Source organism: Gracilinanus agilis, chromosome 5 (assembly GCF_016433145.1).
Source record: "Gracilinanus agilis isolate LMUSP501 chromosome 5, AgileGrace, whole genome shotgun sequence".
NCBI lineage: Eukaryota > Metazoa > Chordata > Mammalia > Didelphimorphia > Didelphidae > Gracilinanus > Gracilinanus agilis.
The window spans coordinates 229,982,774-230,003,230 of NC_058134.1; the positions used below are offsets into that span (position 1 = coordinate 229,982,774).

At 36.8% G+C, this 20,457-nt stretch overlaps 1 protein-coding gene across 1 annotated transcript in view; it reads right to left on the reverse strand.

The window, feature by feature from the left end:
• ANO4 (anoctamin 4) overlaps positions 1–20,457 on the reverse strand; it is a 459,137-nt gene that overhangs the window by 156,579 nt on the left and 282,101 nt on the right. Inside the window, exons 6-7 of the mRNA XM_044677798.1 lie at positions 19,617–19,753; positions 13,344–13,502 (exon numbers count right to left, since the gene is read on the reverse strand). Of these exons, the coding sequence (XP_044533733.1) occupies positions 13,344–13,502; positions 19,617–19,753 (296 nt within the window). The remainder of the gene's footprint in view (positions 1–13,343; positions 13,503–19,616; positions 19,754–20,457) is intronic.

Below are 20,457 nucleotides of genomic sequence, written 5' to 3' on the forward strand. Positions count from 1 at the left end.
CTCTCTCTCTCTCTCTCTCTATATATATATATATATATATATATATATATATATATATATATATATGCACATATACATATGTGTGTTATGTATGTATGTATATGTAACTCTTGCCTGTAAGGACAAATCTTCTCATTGGTGGAGATCAATACCTCACACTTGTGTAGGTAATAGGGAGGAATTAAGTGGGAGAGCAGAGGTTTGAATTCTTTGGCTTCAAGCTTAAAGAGAGAACATGAGTGACTTTAGCCTCTCTCCACATTGCCAGAGGGGGGAAAACTCTGAGAAGAAGCCAATATGATATGAACTAGAAGTCTTTATCATGCCCCATCCCTAGATGCTACACTAGAGACTTTGGGATATTTTATTCTGGGGGAGATCTGGAACTTTCCCTCTTGATTAAGCTGAGTCTCACTCCCAAAGGAAGAGCTCATCAATTTGTAACATCTTTGGCATATTCTCATATATAAACTTTCTCCGATTTCTATTTTACTATTAACTCGGGGAAATGGATTTCTTTGTTATTGGCTGTGTTCACTGTGGAACTTACATTTGGTGAAAAAGGTTCAAGCCTTGGATATAGAGTTTGGGACTCTCCTTCTCCTTTAAGAAAGAGTTACAGGGAGTGGGGAAGCTCAATGGCTTAGTGGATAGAGAGGCAGACCCAGAAATGGGAGGTCTTGTGTTCAAATCTAATCTCAGACTCTGGGAAAATCACTTAACCCCCACTGCCTAGCTGTTACAATTCTTCTTTCTTAGAACCAATAGATAGTATTGATTCTAAAATAAAAGGTAAAGGTTAAAAAAAAAAGGAAAAAGTTACAAGAACTTTAGCTTGAACCTAGAAATGATACCTTGTATCCTGATAATAATAATTACAACAGTGGATCAGGCAGATATAATTCTAGCCCAATACCTATAGATTTTAAAATTAATATTCAATACTTCCAAAGTATAATATTTATAAAGATTTATTAATATTAACTAGAGAGCTAAAGAAAACAGGGAATGCTCACCACTCACTTGGAAGAAAGAGAGAGAGAGGTGTTACCCAAAACTTAAATAAAATAACGTAAAGGATGCAGGTAAACAAACAGGAAAAAAGGTACCTTGGGACGAGGGGAGAATTTGGGGAGATGAAGTCCAAAGGATAAAAAATTTCTACTTATGCAACCCCCTTCCTCTGAGTAGTGGCCAGCTTCCGGCCCTAATCTCCTACTTTCCCTCCTGGCAGGAATCAAAGTCTTCTTTGAAGAAGGGCTAGGGGAGGAGATGCTAGAAATGTCTATTTTTGCCTCTACATAAGCCACTTCTTGGACTCCTGTGAATATATATCATCTAGATGGGCAACAGTTGTTTTAAGAAGAAAAAGGGAAGAATGTTATTTTTCTAAGAATTAACCTAATCGTTCAGTCATCCAATATTCAACATAGTATCGAACAGTGAGGTACTTTGGGACACTGAGAAGGAAAGAAATAAAAGAAGGGAAAACACAGAGTTGGACTGGAAGAACTAACAATTGACTTCAGGAGAACAAAAAACAAATGAAACAGAGAACAATTATCAATAGCTCTTTGAAAAAAGTGCAACATAACACTAAAACTATAATGGCTATCGTCCTTATGTCTCTGTAATAATCATGCAATGACTATGTAATGACCAATACAGCAGGTTAGTTGAGTGGAAGCTACGTACCTATTTTCCATATGAAAGCTGTCTTAATATGAGGAAAATCATCAGCATAATTGACCATATCATTAAACAAACAAACAGAAATCACATGATTACCTTAATAGATACAGAAAAAGCCTTTGACAAAATACAACATCCGTCCCTATTGAAAATACTACAGAGCATGAAAATAAAAGGGCCTTTTCTTAAATAATAAGTAATATTTATTTAATATCATCAGCAATATCATCTGCAATGGGGATAAGTTAAAAGTCTTCCCAACAAGATAAAAAATGCCCATTATCACCACTGTTATTTAATATTGTACTAGAAATGCTAGCTTTAGTAATTAGAGAAGAAAAAGAACTTGAAAGAATTAAAGTAGGCAATAAGGAAACTAAATCATCTCTCTTTGTGGATGATATGATGGTATACTTAAAGAATCCTAGGAAATCAACTGAAAAACTAGTTGAAATAATTAACTTTAGCAAAGTTGCAGGATATAAAATAAACCCACTTGAATCATCAGCATTTCTATATATTGCCAAAAAAAACCCCTCAGCAGCAAAATTAGAAAGAGAAACTTCAATTAAAATCACTCTAGACTAGACAATATAAAATATTTGGGAATCTATTTGCCAAGATGAATGCAGGAATTATATGAACAAAATTACAAAATGCTTTTCAGACAAATCAAATTAGATCAAAATAATTGGAAAAACATTAATTGCTCATGGGTAGGCCAAGATAATGTAAGAAAATGAAAACCTTACCTAAATTAATTTACTTATTCAGTGCTATATGTATCAAACTATCAAAAAACTATTTTATAGAACTAGAAAAAATAGTAACAAAATTCATCTGGAAGAACAAAAGGTCAAGAATATTAAGGGAACTAATAAAAAATGTGAAGGAAGGTGGCCTATTAGTACCAGATCTTAAACTGTACTATAAAGCAGTAATCATCAAAACAATGTGTTACTGGCTAAGAAAAAGAAAGGTGGATCAATGGAATAGTCATGGGGTAAATGACTTCAGCAATCTAGTGCTTTATAAACCCAAAGATCCCAGCTATTGGGATAAAAATTCACTATTTGACAAAAACTGCTAGGAAAATTGGAAAAGAGTTTGGCAAAAGTTAAGTTTAGATCAATATCTCACACCCTATTCCAAGGTAAGGTCAAAATGGGTATATGATTTAAACATAAAGAGTGATATTATAAGTAAATTAGGGGAACATAGAATAGTTCATCTGTCAGATCAATGGAGAAAGAATTTATGACCAAAAAAGAGATAGAGAACATTATAAGATATAAAATGAATAATTTTGATTATAATAAATGAAAGCAATTTTGTAGAAACAAAACCAATGCAACCAAGATTAGAAGGGAAGTAGCAAACTGAGAAACATTTATAACAAATTTCTCCGATAAAAAACTAAGTCAAATTTATAAGAACCCAAGCCATTCCCCAATTGATAAGTGGTCAAAGGATAATGAATAGGCAGTTTTCAGATGAAGAAATCAAAACTATCAATATCTTATAAAAATGTTCTAAGTCCCTGTTGATTAGAAAAATGTGAATTAAAACAACTCTGAGGTACCATTCACACCTATCAAGTTGGCAAATATGACAGTAAAGGAAAATAATAAATGTCGGAGGGGATGTGGCAAAACTGGGACGCTAATGCATTGCTGGTGGAGTTGTAAATTGTTCCAACCATTCTGGAAGGCAATTTGGAATTATGCCCAAAGGGCTTTAAAATAATTTATACCTTTTGATCCAGCAATACCACTACTAGGTCTGTATCCCAAAGAGATAAAAAATGAGGATGGATCTGTTTGCACAAAAAAATATTTATAGCTGTACTTGTTGTGGTGGCAAAAAACCGGAAAGTAAAAGGATATCCCTCTATTGGAGAATTAGCTGAACAAAATGTGGTCTATGATGGTGATAGAATAGTATTGTGCTCTAAAGAATGATGAACAGGATGATTTCAGAAAGAGCTGGAAAGATCTACATGAACCAATGCAGAGTGAAATAAGCAGAACCAGGGAGAACTTATACACAGTAATTGCTATATTGTGGAAACTATCAAATGTGATAGACTTTGCTACTAACAGCAATGCAACGATCCAGGACAATTCTGAGGGACTTATGAAAAAGAATGTTGTTTACCTCCAGAGAAAGAACTGTTGGAGCATAAATGCAGAAGAAAACATACAATTTATCAGTTATTTAATTGGGTATATGATTTGGGCTTTTGGTTTTATAAGATTATTCACTTACAAAAATGAATGATATGAGAATATGTTTTATGTGATAATACATGTATAACCCAGATTGAAATTGCTTGTCAGTTCTAGGAGGGGGGAGAGAAAAAGGGAGGGCAACAACATGAATCATATAACTTTAGGAAACTTATGTGGAAATTTGTTATTAAAATAAAATAAAAACAAAACATAAAAAAGATACTGGAATAGTTTGCCATTTCTTTCTCCAGCTCATTTTCAGATGAGGGAACTGAGTCAAACAGGATTTTGTCTAGAGTCACACAGCTAGTAAGTGACTAGAGTCAGATTTGAACTCAGGAAGATGAGTCTTCCTGACTCCAGGCTCAGTGCTCTATCCACTGCTCCACCTCACTGCATGACATGTCCAGTGGAGTGATCCAGTCAGATGCAGCCAGATATTCCTAGTCTTGAAGACCTATCTAGGTCATGACTCATCTCTGGAATTCTTGTCTACCTATGACAATTTGGATATTTGTCTATTTGGATAAGGATGGAGGTGTGTCACAGGATGTGTGGTAAAAACAAAATTTGTTTTCTTGAGTAGTCTCTCTCCCTCTTTCTATCCCCAAAAGTAAGTATAAATGAGTCCCATCCAAGGCTAGGTGGAATTTATTTATGCCACAAAATGAGTGCCTGATAGGAAGTCTCCTTATTTGAATATCAAATTATCTTACACAGAATCTAAGCACTTAAAGGGCAGGAACTGTCACTTTTCTATTTGTATCTCCAAGGCCTTGAACAAAGTAAGAATCAAAATTGAGAAACAGTGAGACAAGTGTAGCTGCAATATAGAGTGTGGAGCAGTTAGGGAGCCAAAAGAGTGGGAAGGTAAGAGGGAGACAGGCTGAACAGCATATTAAGTACCAAAGGATTGACTTTCTTTATATTTGATACTGAAGGTAATAGGGAACCATTTTCTTAGTAGAGCTGGGACATAACATACACATACATGCACATGAATTGATTGATTCATCTATTCCTCTCTCCTTGCCTTCATTCATTTGCTACGGCAGTTAAAGCCCTCCTTCCTCTAGGAGCCAACAGGAAAAGCTTGTCACCTTTTTGTGATGTTAGGCATGTCATACTTTATTTTTCGGGTATTCTCACACATGACTGTAGCACTGACTAGAAAATGACTGTATCCTCATAGAAGTCAGCTATGCTCAACTTGTGACTATCCCTCAAGCTACCCCTGTCTTAAAACAGCCTGGCAAATAACAGCCCTATTGGATTATTTACCTCTTTTGCAACTTGTATATAACTGCCCATTCTTGTTTGGTCTCCAGGATGTTGATCTAAGTTAGCCATCCTGAAAAAAAATGGCTTCATTCTTTTCCCCAAAACTTCTAAATTGGTTCTTTTAAAAGTTTCTCATCAGAGTGAAATGAGCAAAACCAAGAGAACACTGTACATAGCAACAGTTGTAATGTTTAAGTAACTGTAAATGTCCACTTCCAAAGAAAGAAGTGATAAATAGAAGTGTGTATAACATGATTTTACATACATATATCAGATATATGTATGTATATATCTGGGAAGAGGGAGAAAGACAGACAGATGGTGAAGGGGGAAGAAGGAATGGAAAGAAGGAGAAAGAGACAGAGTCAGAAAAGGAAAAGCAATGCCTTCTCTAGTACAGAAGGATGGAGAGAGAGAGAGCCCAGAACTTTAATGTAACCCCCCAAAATAGTTTCTATGAAGAAATGAGTTTGCCATTTACTACACACAGGAAATTACCACACCCCACTTATTCTGGGTCCAAGAAATAAATCCTACTAATTTATGTCCATTGTTAAACACTATGTCTAAACAATTTTAAAAAATAAAGTAAGTCAGTTAAATCTTAGCTTCTCTATGTGATGTGGTCATGGTGTGGTTTCAGATTTTGAAGTATTCTAAGAGCTCTCTGATCACTGACTGCATCCCCCACATACTTAGCAAAGGAGTTACCAAGAGTGAACCTTCATAGTCACTGTGAATGCTCAAAGCTAAAGCTTGCCATTTAGTGAATATGACATGAGGAAGAGCCTTCCATTTAGTCTGTATCATTTTATGGGATGAAAAGGAATAATGTGCTAAACAAGGTCATAAGAGCAGGAAGGAACTCTGGATAACATCTTCCTTCACCTCCCTCTTCTTTAATTCTATCTCTCTCTGTCTCTGCTTGTATTTTTAAAAAAAAACACACAGATATGTAGATATGTATCTGCATATAAATACATAAATATATACATATATATATATAGTATGCCTATAGACACAGGGACACCATGGTTTATGCTGACTTATGTATAGATTTTAGATATTATTCTCTATATAGATCCAAATTTATATGTTTGTATGAAGATATAGATATAGATATTGATATAGCAATAAGGAGATATATAGATGAGAGCCAGAATGGCTTAGTGAATAAGGAGCTTGCTGTGAAACTAGAAGACCTGTATTTTAGTCCTGACTCTGACACATACTGTTGTGTGACCCTGGGCAAGTCACTTCAATCCTCAGTGCCCTAAGCAACTCTCTAAGACTAGAAGTTGTAGAAAAGGTTCTGACCTGTAGATGAAGAGGGAATTATCTCTCCTGGTAGTTCCTCATACCTATACCTATGAATTCACAAGACTAGTCCCTATCTATAGAAATACTGATGCAATATCTATCATATGCCTTTGTGTCTGTCTCTGTGTAAAACAAATATAAGTGTGTGTATGTGTGTGTGTGTGTGTGTGTGTGTGTGTGTGTGTGTGTGTGTGTGTGTGTGTTGGGCTCTNTGTGTGTGTGTGTGTGTGTGTGTGTGTGTGTGTGTGTGTGTGTGTGTAGAAAAGTACCAAAGTTATACAGGAAAATTACTTTGGCAGCTGTGTAGAGTATGATGTGGAGTTGAGGTAGGATGAGACCTGAGTCAGAGACCAATTAGAGGGCTATTACAACGGTCTAGGTAAGAGATAACGAGGGCCTGAGCTGAGGTCATGGACATGTGAATGGAGAGAAGGGAAGACATGAAAGAGCTACTTTGAGATAGAAATGGCAAGAGTTGGTTGAATATGGACAGTGGGGGGGAGTCAGTGAGGGAGTGTGACAAATCAAGGATAATATTAAGGTTGTAAACCTGGGTGATTAGAAGAATGTTGATCCCTTTAGCAGAAACAAGGGATCTGGAAAAAAGGTTGGTTTGCAGAAAAAGATAATGAGCTTAGTTCTAGACATGCTAAGTTCATGGTGTCAACAGGATATCCACTTTGATAGATCTAATTGGAGATGTGCAATTGGAGTACAGGATTAGGGCTACATCCAGAGACTGGGGAACATTTACAGAGAGATTACAACTGAATACGTGGGAGCTGATAAGAACACCAAATATAAGAATGTCAAGAGAATGCAAGGACCAGGAAAGAACCTTAGGGAACTCACATACACATACACAAAAACACATACTATAAAAGAATGTCAAGCGATATAATATATAAATTATAAATGTGTAATTTATTGCAGAGATGGATATATACTAGGCCAGAGATTTAGCTGGCAAAAACTCTCAGGAAAAGAAATTCCCTCCACCAATGCGAGGAGCACCTTCCCTATAACTTCTAGACTTAAAGACCTGCCTAGAGTCCTGAGAGTTTGTGACTTATCCAGGATCATACAACCTGTGTGTCAAAGGTGGGTCTTGGGTCCTCTATTCAAGTATTTTTGTCTTTGAGATTGGGTCCACCACACTACACTATATATATAAGTTTGAGTGTGAATATATATGTATATATATGTATATGTATACGTATATATAATATACATAATAAAATAGTCACAGAAAAGTGAAAAGGAGTACGCTCACATAGAATATATTTATGCATATACACATTCACATACACGTGTGTATATATATGCATATATATATATACATATGGCCTACTTAGGCATATTTATCTATATTTCTATGTCTTTTCCATCTATCTCTGATCACTATTCCTGGTAACACTATGTATTATCTTCCTCCCTCCCTTCCTTCACTCCCTCCCTCCCTTCTTCCTTTCCTCCCCTCCTTCCTTCTCTCCCTCCCTCCCTCCCTCCCTTCTCTCCCTCCCTTCCTTCCATCTTTTGTTCCTTCCTTCCTTCTCTCCCTCCCCTTCCTCCTTTCCTCTCTTCCTTCCTTCTCTACCTCCCTCCCTTCTCTCCCTTCCTCCCTTCCTTCCATTTTTCCTCCCTTCTTTCTTTCCTTCTTTCCTTCCTTCCTTCCCTCCCTCCCTCATATTCAAACTCTTGAAATATATCCTTGTGAGCAAAGCATCTCAAGTCACTGATTCCTCCTGACATGCACTCTATTTTACTTGTTCTGGCTACATCTTTTTTTTTTTAATTAAAAAAAATGCATCTTTAGTTCTATATCACCTTGGAGACAATAAAAAACAGCCCTGCTCTCTCTCCCACAGGAAAGTCTGTACAGGAGGCATTCAGTCATGAGAAGTAGTGACTGAAGAAGGGTTAAATTTTAAGCATTTGTTTAGGGTCTATAATTTATCCACTATTCATGGAATGAGGGACTAGATGGTGAAACTCTCACAATACCCGCATCCCCCTACTCGGACCCTAAATTAATTACCCACAATGCAAACTGGAAAAAAATGTATCAATGGACTGAGAAGAGGCAACCAATTAATTTAGGGGACACACAGAGTTAATCAGGAGAGCAATTGGTTGTTAGGAGACACTATAGGTTCTGCAGGAATGATCAAAGGGAAATAACCAATCAGTTCCTCATTTAGTAAGAAAGCAGTAACTGTGTGCCACATATTATGTGCTAAGCACTAGTTGATATAAAAATAGAAGTAAGCCTACTATGTACCAGGCATTGTGCTAAGTGCTGGGGATTCAATAAAAAGCAGAAGACAGTCCCTACTCTTAAGAAGGTCACAATCTTTTATGATAAAGTAACAAATGTAAGTTGACTTTGAAAACATTAAAGCTCTCCAGAAATAATAGCAATCAACAGGCAATGTGTCCATAACTTCACCTGAAGATTAAGAATTTGAACCTCCTACATGGAACTCACAATAAAAATACTGTGAAAAAAAAGAACATTGTGGCATAATAAAGTGCTACCTTTGGAGTCAGAGGATACAAGTTCAAATCTTGCCTTTGCAACTTGTTACCTGGATTACTGTGGACATTTCTTTTAATCTCTCTAGGTCTTACTTTCTTCATTTTTAAAACGGGGAGACCAAACTAGAAAGTCTCTGACGTCCTTTCTAGGTTTACATTTTCATGATCCTATTGCTCCTCTTATTAAGAAAGAAGAAGAGCAAAGACAGACCCTTGGGTTCAAATGGGAAAGTCAGAGAAATAAAATCAGAATGACGTCTATCAACCCAAAAAGATGAAAATAGAAATGTGATATTATTGCTTAAAAGCTGTACAAAGAACCAAGTATTTTTAAAAATCTAATAAGTCTTTATTAAGGACTTACTATGTGTAAGAGTCTGAGATTTGCTTCAGTAACACATACTAAAACTATACAGAAAAAGAGAAGATTGTATACATGTATACAAAGATGAAATTAGACAGTCCTTGTCAAGCAGGGGTTGATACTAATATGGGGAAGAAGTAACTTTTGAATGGTCTCTGGGACAATTCATAGGAAGGAAAAATTCATATTTCCCTGTTTGCCCAGCTTTCCTCCTTACAGATGATCATAATCAGCTAAAATCAAATGGTTTTAGTCTCAGATCATTTGATTAAGGAACCATATGGAGCCAAAGACCCAGACAAAAGATTGTATCATTATTTAGAAAAAAGAGTAAATCAGACTTTGTTTCTTATTAATAAAATGGCCACAAAATAAGCTTGTGCGTTTCCATTTATCTCAAGAATGGTGCAGGGACTTTAAATGTCATTATCATATTAATGAAAAATCAACATTGGAATCTATAACACATCATGAATAATGTCAGTGATTTAATATTCAATGCAGGGGAAAATCCAACATTTCAGTGCTTCAGTATTTCACATCAACAGTAAAGCCACCACATAGTAACCATGCAAGAATCATTTGTGATGTCATAATGCCAATTGCATCTTAAATTTTTTTTTAAATCCTTACCTTCCATCTTAGAGATGATACTAAATATCAGTTCAAAGGCAGAAAGTGATAAGGGCTAAGTGATTTACCCAGGGTTAAACAGGATATATCGAAGGCCATATTTGAACCCAGGCACTCCCAACTCCAGGCATGGCTCTCTATCCACTGAGCCACCTAGCTGCCTTGTATCTTAAATTTTTAAAAAGCGACTATGGGTCTCTGATTAAGCCAAAGATCCTTCATATTCTTGAAAGTTTTTTTTTTATGACCATAGGCTTAGAGATGCAGGACTGAAAATGGTCTTGGGGATATCTAGAATAACTCCCTAGATGAAAACATTGAGGTTCACGGATGGTAAGTGACTTGTCCAAAGTCACACAGGTTGTGTCGGAAGTAACATTTATACCCAACTCTTCTTTCTCCAGGGCTGGGATTCTGTTCCCTACAATGTTTTGCTTAATTTCATTTGTATAAATGATATCGTAGTATTTGCCTTCTCAGTGGGTGGGAGAAGGGTGGGGGAGAGAAAGGATATAGAACTCAAAATTTAAAAAGAAAAGATTAAAAATAATATTTTTAAAATAAAAAATATTTAGCAGCACATCTCTAAGATGTGACTCTGAATTTTCACATTTTTAACAGCATTCTTTATTCAAAAAGTTTGAGATTCATCCAGCTTTACTAGGTAAGTCTCCAAATGAAGCTTATAAAACCTCCAGGGAATCCCTATGCCTGAAGAGTAAAGTTGGATAATAAAATATTCAATATTCAGCTATCGTCTAGTCCCCAGAATACAAACCTTTTGTGGATTTAGAAAAAGGTGATTCCATTTAAACAGAAACCATGCTCATTTGATTGAGAGAGGTACAGGGGAAGGAAATGATTAGTCATTTCTGAGTGTAGTGAGTTGGATTTTTGTTCTTGTTCTCATTGCACCTCCACGTGAAAACTCAGGACAATAGAAGAGGGAGTAGAAATGAAAGAAATAGTGTGAAGCACAAATAAAACTAATGTCTATGTTAGCCAGAAAGAGCAGGGATGATTTCAAAAGCAAGACTTACCAAGGATTAGTCAATGGGGATATGATTTCTTGAAGCCTATATCAGTTGAAAAATAATAGATTTACTTTCCAGATTTCCTACCTTGAGGAAATGATCATGGATTAAGATCTAGAAGGCACCACAAGAACCATCAATGAGGGAAAACTAAGACCTAGAGATGTTACGTGACACTACTAGGCTCACAAAGCTGGGGTATTTTATTTGAAGCAGGATTTGAATCTAGATCCTGACTCTAAATATCTTATTTACCTTGCTGGGCTGCTTCAAAAAGTCATACCAAGCAATCAAGTTTGACTTCTTAGACAATGAAAAAGTCATTTAATCTCCTTGGTCCTCATTTTTTTCTTTTCCTGTTAAATAAGGGAGTTGGTCTCGATGACTTTTGAGGTCTCCTCCTGTTCTAAATCTGTGTTCCCATTTTTTTGGCTTTTGAAAAATCATTTTCCCACTCTATGTCTCAGTTTCCTCATCTAGAAAATGGACCAGATGACCTGCAGAATCTTATCTAGCTCTAGACTGATGATTCCTCTGGCATTGGTTATCTTCTCCCAAAAGGCCACCATTCTCGGAGTTATTTTATTTACTTTTTTGTAGGGGCGGGCGGGGGGAAGGGGATGTTTCAAACCACATTTCTTTTGCTTTTAGAAACCTTGAAGTCTCCATGTCAGGGAAGACATCTTGGATAATTCTTCTAGGGCCCTTATTCCAACCTAGCAAAAATCTCCATTTGCCTGAAGATCCCAAGATCTTGTTTATGACTTTTGGCTGTCTATATCACTTATAGGAAAAACATGAAGCCCCCTGAATCAGCGAGCATCAGTAAAAGTAAAACCATATATTCTTGGGTCTTGGGGAGATTCACTGAGAGAGAATCAGCAAAGAGGACCATCATGATCAGAGCCCTGGACTAGAGATTTAGAGTTAGAAAGCCCTTTAAAGGCTGCTAGTACTATATCTTCATTTGACAAAGGAGGAAACAGCTCACAAAAATTGAGTGACTTGCTCCAGGTTGTACAGGCAGTGGCTTGTAAAGGTAGATCTCAAACCCAAGTACTTTTATTGCAAATCCACTCTACCATGTTGCCTCCGACCCCTAAAGGGTTCAGGATACTTTCCCGTGGTATTACTGACTGTTTGTGACCTTATGCTTCAGGATCTGTAAAGGGCAGCAGGCAGTGGACAGTGGTGGGGAAGGAAGCTGAGTTCTACAACAGGAGATATCACATTAGAATCTGAGGAATGACGTCTTTCAGCTGAGCAATTTAAGAGGCCACTGGGAAGTAGCTTGGATGAGGCTCAGTAGTGAACCCAATGGATGACAGGCTTTAGAATAAGGATTCATAACCTGTTTTGTGCCAAGGACACAAGTACACACACACACACACACACACACACACACACACACACACACACACACACAAGTAAAGCCTAAGGATATCTTTGCAGAATAATATCTTTAAATGCATAAAAGAAAGCACTTGGGATTACAAAGGACACCAATTATATTGAAATACACTTACACAAATATTCCTTAAAAAGAAAGTTTCTCAAGATAAGAATCCATGCTCTAGAAGGAAGCATGCTCCAGCCCTAATTAGCCCCTAAGGACAAAACTCCAGTAACCCCATGTGAGTTACAGATATATTTTTGATGCCAAAGATTAAAGACCAATACCATAGTTTTATATGGTATTGGTCTTTGGTCTTTAAGAGAATTTATCTTAAAATAAGTATGGCAGATGTTGTCCATGCTTCTAATTCTCTTCCATCTGTACAAACAACCAGAATCAGGCCTAAAGAAATATGTGATGCCACTTGGCCAGAGGTCCATGGAATTGGAACAACCCACTTTCACTCACTGAACTCTGTCCTGGAAACGCACACATAGATAAAAAGAGTCTTGGATAAAGTCACATTACCAGAATGCATTTCATGGGATAAGAAGTCTACAGCTGAAGGTCATCTGGTACAACTCTCCCATTGTACAGATGAGGAAATGGAGGCCCAGAGACGGGGCCAAGGGTTACACAGGTAGTAAGTAGGAGAGTCAGGATTTTGCCACACAGGTTCTTTGACCCCAAACATAGCAGTCTTTGCATTGTGCCATGATTCTGAGGACTCTAGACTGGTAAAGTATAGCCAAATAAAGCAATTAACCCTCATCAAAAGTGCCTTCATTTCAGAATGTTATCATCTCTCTGAAGGACTCTATGGATATTTCACACCTTTTCATGCAAATGCTTACCTCCTTCTCCATTTGCAAGCCTTCTGCTCTGATATTTCTTTCAAACACTTCCCTCTTTTCAGTCTGTGGGTTGGTTTTCCGGTACACAAGGATATAGTCGATCCGGCACTTTCCATCTCTAAAATAAAGTCCATTGGATCTGTTCTTTTCTGGTGCTACCTGCATTAAAAGGAAAAGAGGAGTCTACTTCATTAGCCAAAGAGAATGATCCTCTGAGTCTGTGAGAAGTTATGCTCAAGTTAAGAAATAACACATTGGTCGAGTAACTCCCCCTGTGTAGCCTAAGACAGGGGCCATCACTGCGAATATCATCTATGGATCAACTGGGAAACATAAGGTGCTTTGAGAAATATGGTATAGACTTGGAGGAAACAACGGTCAAAAGGAGTGCACTTAGTTATTATGCCCTTCATTTAAAAAATAAAGAAAGGGGGAATTGTTAGGAGCCAAGACTATAAAATAAAAATAGTAACTCTTCAAGGAGAAGGATACGGATCATGAGCCCCGTTTGGGCGAGGACATAATTGCAAAAACCTCCTCCAGATAACAGCATGTTCTTTTCCGCATTCCTTCCTAGTAACATCTAGTCCCTTTCTCTCCTCATCCCGACCGCCAGCCCCCTCACCCTGAACATATATATTCTTGCCCTGTACCAGCAATAAACGAGCCTTGCTCCATTAGACTCCCTTGTCTTCTTGCATGCTTGGTCTCCCCTCCCTCCCCCTATGGTCTTTCAGGTGGCTGTTTCACAGACCCCACTGTTGTATCCGGCTGGTTCCGGACACATATGTATATAGATGCATGTATACATATGTATGCCTTTATATACACACTATGAACATATATGTATGCATATGCCTATGTTTAACTACTAAAAAGATCAGTATTATTTTTTCTGGTTTCTGAAATTCATTGTCATCCAATGCATAAATGATAATACCATAAGGGAAGGCAGACTACGATCCAATTTCTCATTTAGAGAGATTTTATTTTATTTTTTTTATGTTTTATTAACGTCTTTTGTTTTCATTCTATAGTCATTTCCTGATACTACTGCCTCAAACCTCATCTATTAAACTCATTCATATAACAAGGAAAAGCCATCATGCAAAGTCAAACCATGGAGTATCTGCACTTCACACCTTCCATACTGTTGCATAGCTATAGTCCCTCCTTTCTTTGTAACTGAAATTAGGATATGCTGAGCACAAAAGAGAAGCCAGAGTGCTGGGACAAACTCAAGGGGAGAGATGGCTTCCTCTTTGCAGAAGATCAGGGAAGGCTTTGTTTAGTTGGTGACATGTGGGCTGGACCTTGAAGGAAGACTCTCTCTACTAGGTTCTCCCTCATCTAATTCCAGAGGAAGAAAGTGTGTTTTCTGATCTGTTCTTTGGTATTGAGACAACTCCTCACAATCAGTCAGATGCTGAGCAAATCATTTCTCTTTACTTTACTGCTGTATGTGCCATTCTCCTGATTTTGCTCACTGCCCTCTGCAATAGTTCAAATAAAATGATGATGTCTGGGGTAGCCAGGAGGCGTAATGGAGAGAACTCTGGAACTGGAGTCAGGAAGATTTAAGTTCAACCAGGAGAATCTTATACACAGAGACTGATACACTGTGGCACAATCGAATGTAATGGTCTTCTCTACTAGCAGCAATGCAATGACCCAGGACAATTCTGAGGGACTTATGAGAAAGATGCTATCCACATCCAGAGAAAGAACTGTGGGAGCAGAAATGCATTAGAAAAACAATTGCTTGATCACATGGGTCGATGAGGATGCAATTGGGGATGTAGAATATAAATGATCACCCTAGTGCAAAAATCAATAATATGGAAATAGGTCTTGATCAATGACATATGTAAAACCTAGTGGAATTGCTCATTGGCTATGGGAGGGTGTGGGAGGAGGGGAGGGAAAGAACATGAATCATGTAACCAGGGAAAAATATTATAAATTAATTAATTAAAGATTTTCAAATCACAAAAAATACAATAAATGAATAAAAAATTAAAAATAAAAGTAAAGTATAATTCAGGAAAAACAAACAAAAATAAATAAACAAATAAACAAGTAAACAAGCAAATAAATAAATGAATGAATGGATGGATGGATGGATGGATGGATGGATGAAGATTTGAGTTCAAATCTGTCTTAAGATACTTACCAGTGTCATACATGGCCCTGGACAAGTCATTTAACTTCTGCTTCATCTCTACAATGGGAATACTGACAGTACCTACTTCTTAGGGTTGTTGTCAAGATCAAAAGGGCCAATAATTATAAAGTGCTTTGCATAGTGTCCAACACATAATAGATATTATATAAATGTTGCCTATTATTATTATGACTTTAAAAGCCCACCTCCATCTCTGGCTGGTCTAGCTAAGTATGAGTATAGGAGTTAGCACTTGGTGAGGGAGATAAGCATGTCAGATATTGAGGAAGAGTTATTGCACACATCATAGATAAATAGGGTACCTGGAGAGGCCAAATGGGTCTCTAAGCCAAAGTTTTTTGTTGGCAAGTTTTGGAGGAAATTCTCTTTTGGAGATAGAGGAAACATGGCTTAGGGGATAGAGAACTGACCTTGAAGCTAGAAAGACTCAGGTTTAAGTCACATCTCAGACAGATACTGGCTTAAGCTCTCATTGATCAAGGTAATTTAAGCTTAAAGTCTACAAGTTGCAGAGAAGGTGCTGATTTGAAGAAGTTTTCTGACTGGGGAGTCCTTTGGACCAATGAAATCAAAGACTACAGACTGCTAGGTGATGCAAATAGATGGAGCACCAGTCCTAAAGGTAGAAGGACAAGGGTTCAAATCTGGCCTCAAACACTTCCTAACTATGAGATACTGGGCACAATACTTAACTCCAATTGCCTAGACTTTGTCACTCTAAGTATCTTAATTGATATTTATTATCAGTTCCAAGACAGAAGGAAAAAGTTTGTTTTTTTTTTAAATCACAGGCTATATCATCATCCTTATCCCTATTTCATTTGAATGTGGATCAGACTCAGTGGGCTCTGATGTTTCTTCTAACTGACTAATTTTGTGATGCCATAATCACAAAAGTGAGCTTTCGTGAGTTTTTTTTAAATGAAAATACTTTCTTTTGAAATTATTCTTTTTTCAACAAATAATAAATGCTTGCTAATTATTTTGGGTAGCAGACACAGAGCAATCTATTAAAAGCTGATTCTTTCTTTTCAAAGTAACCATTTGTTAAGTACAATCTATGACCAAAGGAAAATAGTTTAATGGATAAAACCAACCTCAAAGTCTAAAAGACCTGAGTTCAGCTCCTGCCTTTGACATATGTTGCCTCTGTGATGTTGGACAAGTCATTTGACTGTTAAATCTTTATGCAGCCCCTTAAGATGACAAATTGCATAGAAGGTATTGACCAACATTGAAAAAGGAATTTTTCCTCATCTGGGTGTTCCCTATGCCAATGAAATTACAAGTCTAGTCCCTGTCCTAAACTCTTCTTATATGTGAAAAACTCTGCCAGGTACGATGGGATTCAAATGAAAAACAACAAGAAAAATAAACATACTCTCCAGTCTCAAGAGTTTGTGTTTTACTGAAATTTAGATCTGAAGTTCAAATATGTAAGTTGTGACATTTATCAAACAGGAAAATCCTACCATGATTTTAGCCCATAGAGCCCTTAATAAATAGATTTCCAAAGTAATAATTAACAACAACAACAATACAAGTGACATTTATAGACCTCTGGAGTGCACAACAAATTCTGCATTCATGAATGTAAGATCTTTGAGGGAAGGAAACGATGCCTTTTTTTCTTTGTAGCTCCAGAACCCAGCAGAGTTCTAGGCATATAGCAGATGACTACTGATGATCTCAAGTTACAAAACAACCTACCAAGGTATATCCTTCAAGTATGAATGTTCCTGTTGCAGAGAAAGAAACCAAGGTTGGAAGGCACTAAGTGACTTGCCCATTTCAACATAGCTACTGGAAGATCAGCTTCTTAGGAGATAAGGAGTGTTTCATTTTTGCTTTGGTACATATCAGGTACTTAATAAATGCAGGAACTTGCTGAATTCTTAAGTGTGAGAGAGGATTCAAATCCAAATCCTTCTGTCTCCAAGTTTAGCACTCTGTCCACTACACTGTGATTAGAAGAAAAGCACTAAGAACCATTCCTAAGAACTTTAGTAAATGGACTTCAAAATGGCAGTGATTTTACTCAATAGTATGAGAAGATATTGGAATAACAATATGGAGAACATTTCTTTCTATAATTCACTTCCTTGAGCTATAATGCCCAACAGCATAATCAATGCATCAAAAAAAAGATGAGAAATTAGTGACTTTTCTTCAGTAATTCCTATTTTCCAGAATGGTTGTATAAAACTACATCTCTACTGACAATGGTTAAGTGTTTGTACATTTTCTGAGGTAAGAGAAAAAATGATGGAAAACAAACTACGATAATCTATTAGTTACTTGCATACTTGATTACCTAAATTCATATGAGGTAAATAATTATCAGATGAGATAGGGGCTTTCTGTGACTTTAAATGGATTTCTCTATCCATTACACCTGCCTCCGCCTAACTGGTTAAACAATTACCTGGGAAGGGGTTTGTACATTTATTCTTTGAAAAGGAGTCACCAAGCAAACGTTTTTATGAGTAACATTGTTCTATAAATTACTACGGTAAAGTAAATAAAAAATTTTAGAACAAAGAACACTAATACACTTATAGTTGTAAATTTATTCATGACCCTTCTGGAAAATAATTTGAAATTATGAAAGAAAATGGCTAAACTGTTCATACTCTTTGATATAATGGCCACCTCATTAGGAACATTACTGAAGGAGATCAATAGCAGAAAGGAAGATCCTATATAAAAGAAAATTGTCATAGTGTGTACTCTCTGAGGTAGCAAAATCATACAACTGGAAAAAGCAAGTATTTATCTATGGGGGAATGGCTGGATAAATTGTGATATACAACCAGAATGTAATATTATTGCACTATAAGAAATAATAAATATTATTATTTATGTTCAATAATTCAGAGAACTGTGAGATTTCTACAAACTGATGTTGAACAAAGTAGGCAGAACCAAGTGAAAATAACAAAATTGTTCTCATGTAATTTTCTTACTGATTCTATTTACAAGTAATTGATTTTGTCCTGTAACTGCTTTTGTTCTATAACTGCTTAAATCACTGGTTCTCTGTCTCTTAATTTAGTACAGAATTTAGTTGGTCTGGAATGAGTTAAGTTTAGAAATTCAGCTTTGCAGCTAATCACTGATCTTTTCTTGACTCAAAGAATTTTGGTAACCCTGAGGAGTATGTGAGAAAGAAATGGATTTGGGTCTGATATCTTCACATGACTAATCTATCCTTTAAAGATTTCAGGTTTGTTGTCCAAAAGTACTATCTTGCACCTGAACTCCAACAATGAACCCTTCTTAGTCTCAGGGGAGAAGAACTTGGGTCATTGCTAGCCCCCATTACCAAACTTCCAATCAACCATGTTGTTCCCTGTGCTTCAGCTCTATAATCAATCGTTCTCTACTCAAATCCATGATGTCATCTACCCAATGCTGCTCTTTGTACTGTGTTCCCCAAACCCCTATAAAAGGGAACTGTCTGCTCAGGGTTTTTATATCATGAATGGAAGCAAGCCACTGACCCATTTATCCTTCTAATAAATGATATCTTGCACAGAGATCTGTCTCAGTTTACTCTTTTGTTAAAATTCTACTGAAATGCAAGAGAAGAAAATGACTACAATTGTGGGCACAAAAACCACATCATGAAAGTAAATTATCTCAAATTCATTACAATAAATAATCTTTGTTCTAGAGAACAAGGGCTATAAAAGACACATGCCTCATTTCTGTAATGGTGGTAGATGACAGGTACTGTTGCAGATATTCTGTCAATCTCACTCAAGAATTTTTCTTTATAACAAGGGTGGCATCAATGGTAGTAGTAAACAAAAGGGGAAGTGTATATATTTAGAAATCACTATAAGGTTAAAAAAAAGGAAACAAAAGGAGTCAATTACACATGAAAAAATGAATGCTAATTCACAAATAAAATGTCCCCTCCTCCTAAATGAAGTTAACATTCATTCAAGAAATTCTTACTAATCAACATCCCACAACATGCACTAGATACTACAAAAATATATCTACCTCTAAAGGTACAAAAGGTAGTTTGAGCCATTGAGCACAATAGCAAGAATTTTGTTTTATGACTGTACCAGTCTTACCTCTCCTACAGCTTCCAATCTACTAGCATCATCTGAAGTACTGGTCAAATTACCGGGATGAAGGAGGGAATCATCATCTTTGCAAGGACTGTTGACAGCTTCTAATTCATCAAAAAAAATGTTGACATCCTTGGCCACTGAAAAGAAAAGGAGAAATCTATTCAGATATTTTAAAAAATTAATAGGTTTTACAAAGAAATTTCCCTTCAATCATAAATACATGTAGCATATAAATCTTATGTATCCAGGAAAGTTTTCAGAAATATCCTCAAACAAAGACACTTCGAGAGGCTTCCTTTTACTTCTAGGATAAATATTAATGTCTCTGTTCAGCACTTGATCCCCAACTATATCTGACACCAGTCTACTCTCCCAAGCAGATTAAATATTGCTCCCTCTCATGTGCTCAAACTTACAGTCAAACTACCCAATTTGATATTTCCCATATGTGACATTTCCTTCTCATACCTCCATATGCTTACACAAGTTCTCTCTCAAACCTAGAATGCTTTTACCTCTTTGCTTCTACTTCTTGGATCCCTGATGCCCTTCCAGGCTCAGCTCAAGTTTTATCTCCTTCCAAAGACTTTTCCTGATTCTCTCAGTTGCTAAGGAATCCATTCTCTGCCCCTACCCCCTCACTGGAGTTTTTCACCATAATTATTTTGCTTCCTCAAATCTCTTCTGTGAGGATGACTCAGAGAAAGCTCAGTGGAAAAGGCATTGGTGAGGCAACTAGGTGGCACAGCAAGGTAGGAAGGAAGGAAGGAAGGAAGGAAGGAAGGAAGGAAGGAAGGAAGGAAGGAAGGAAGGAAGGAAGGAAGGAAGGAAGGAAGGAAGG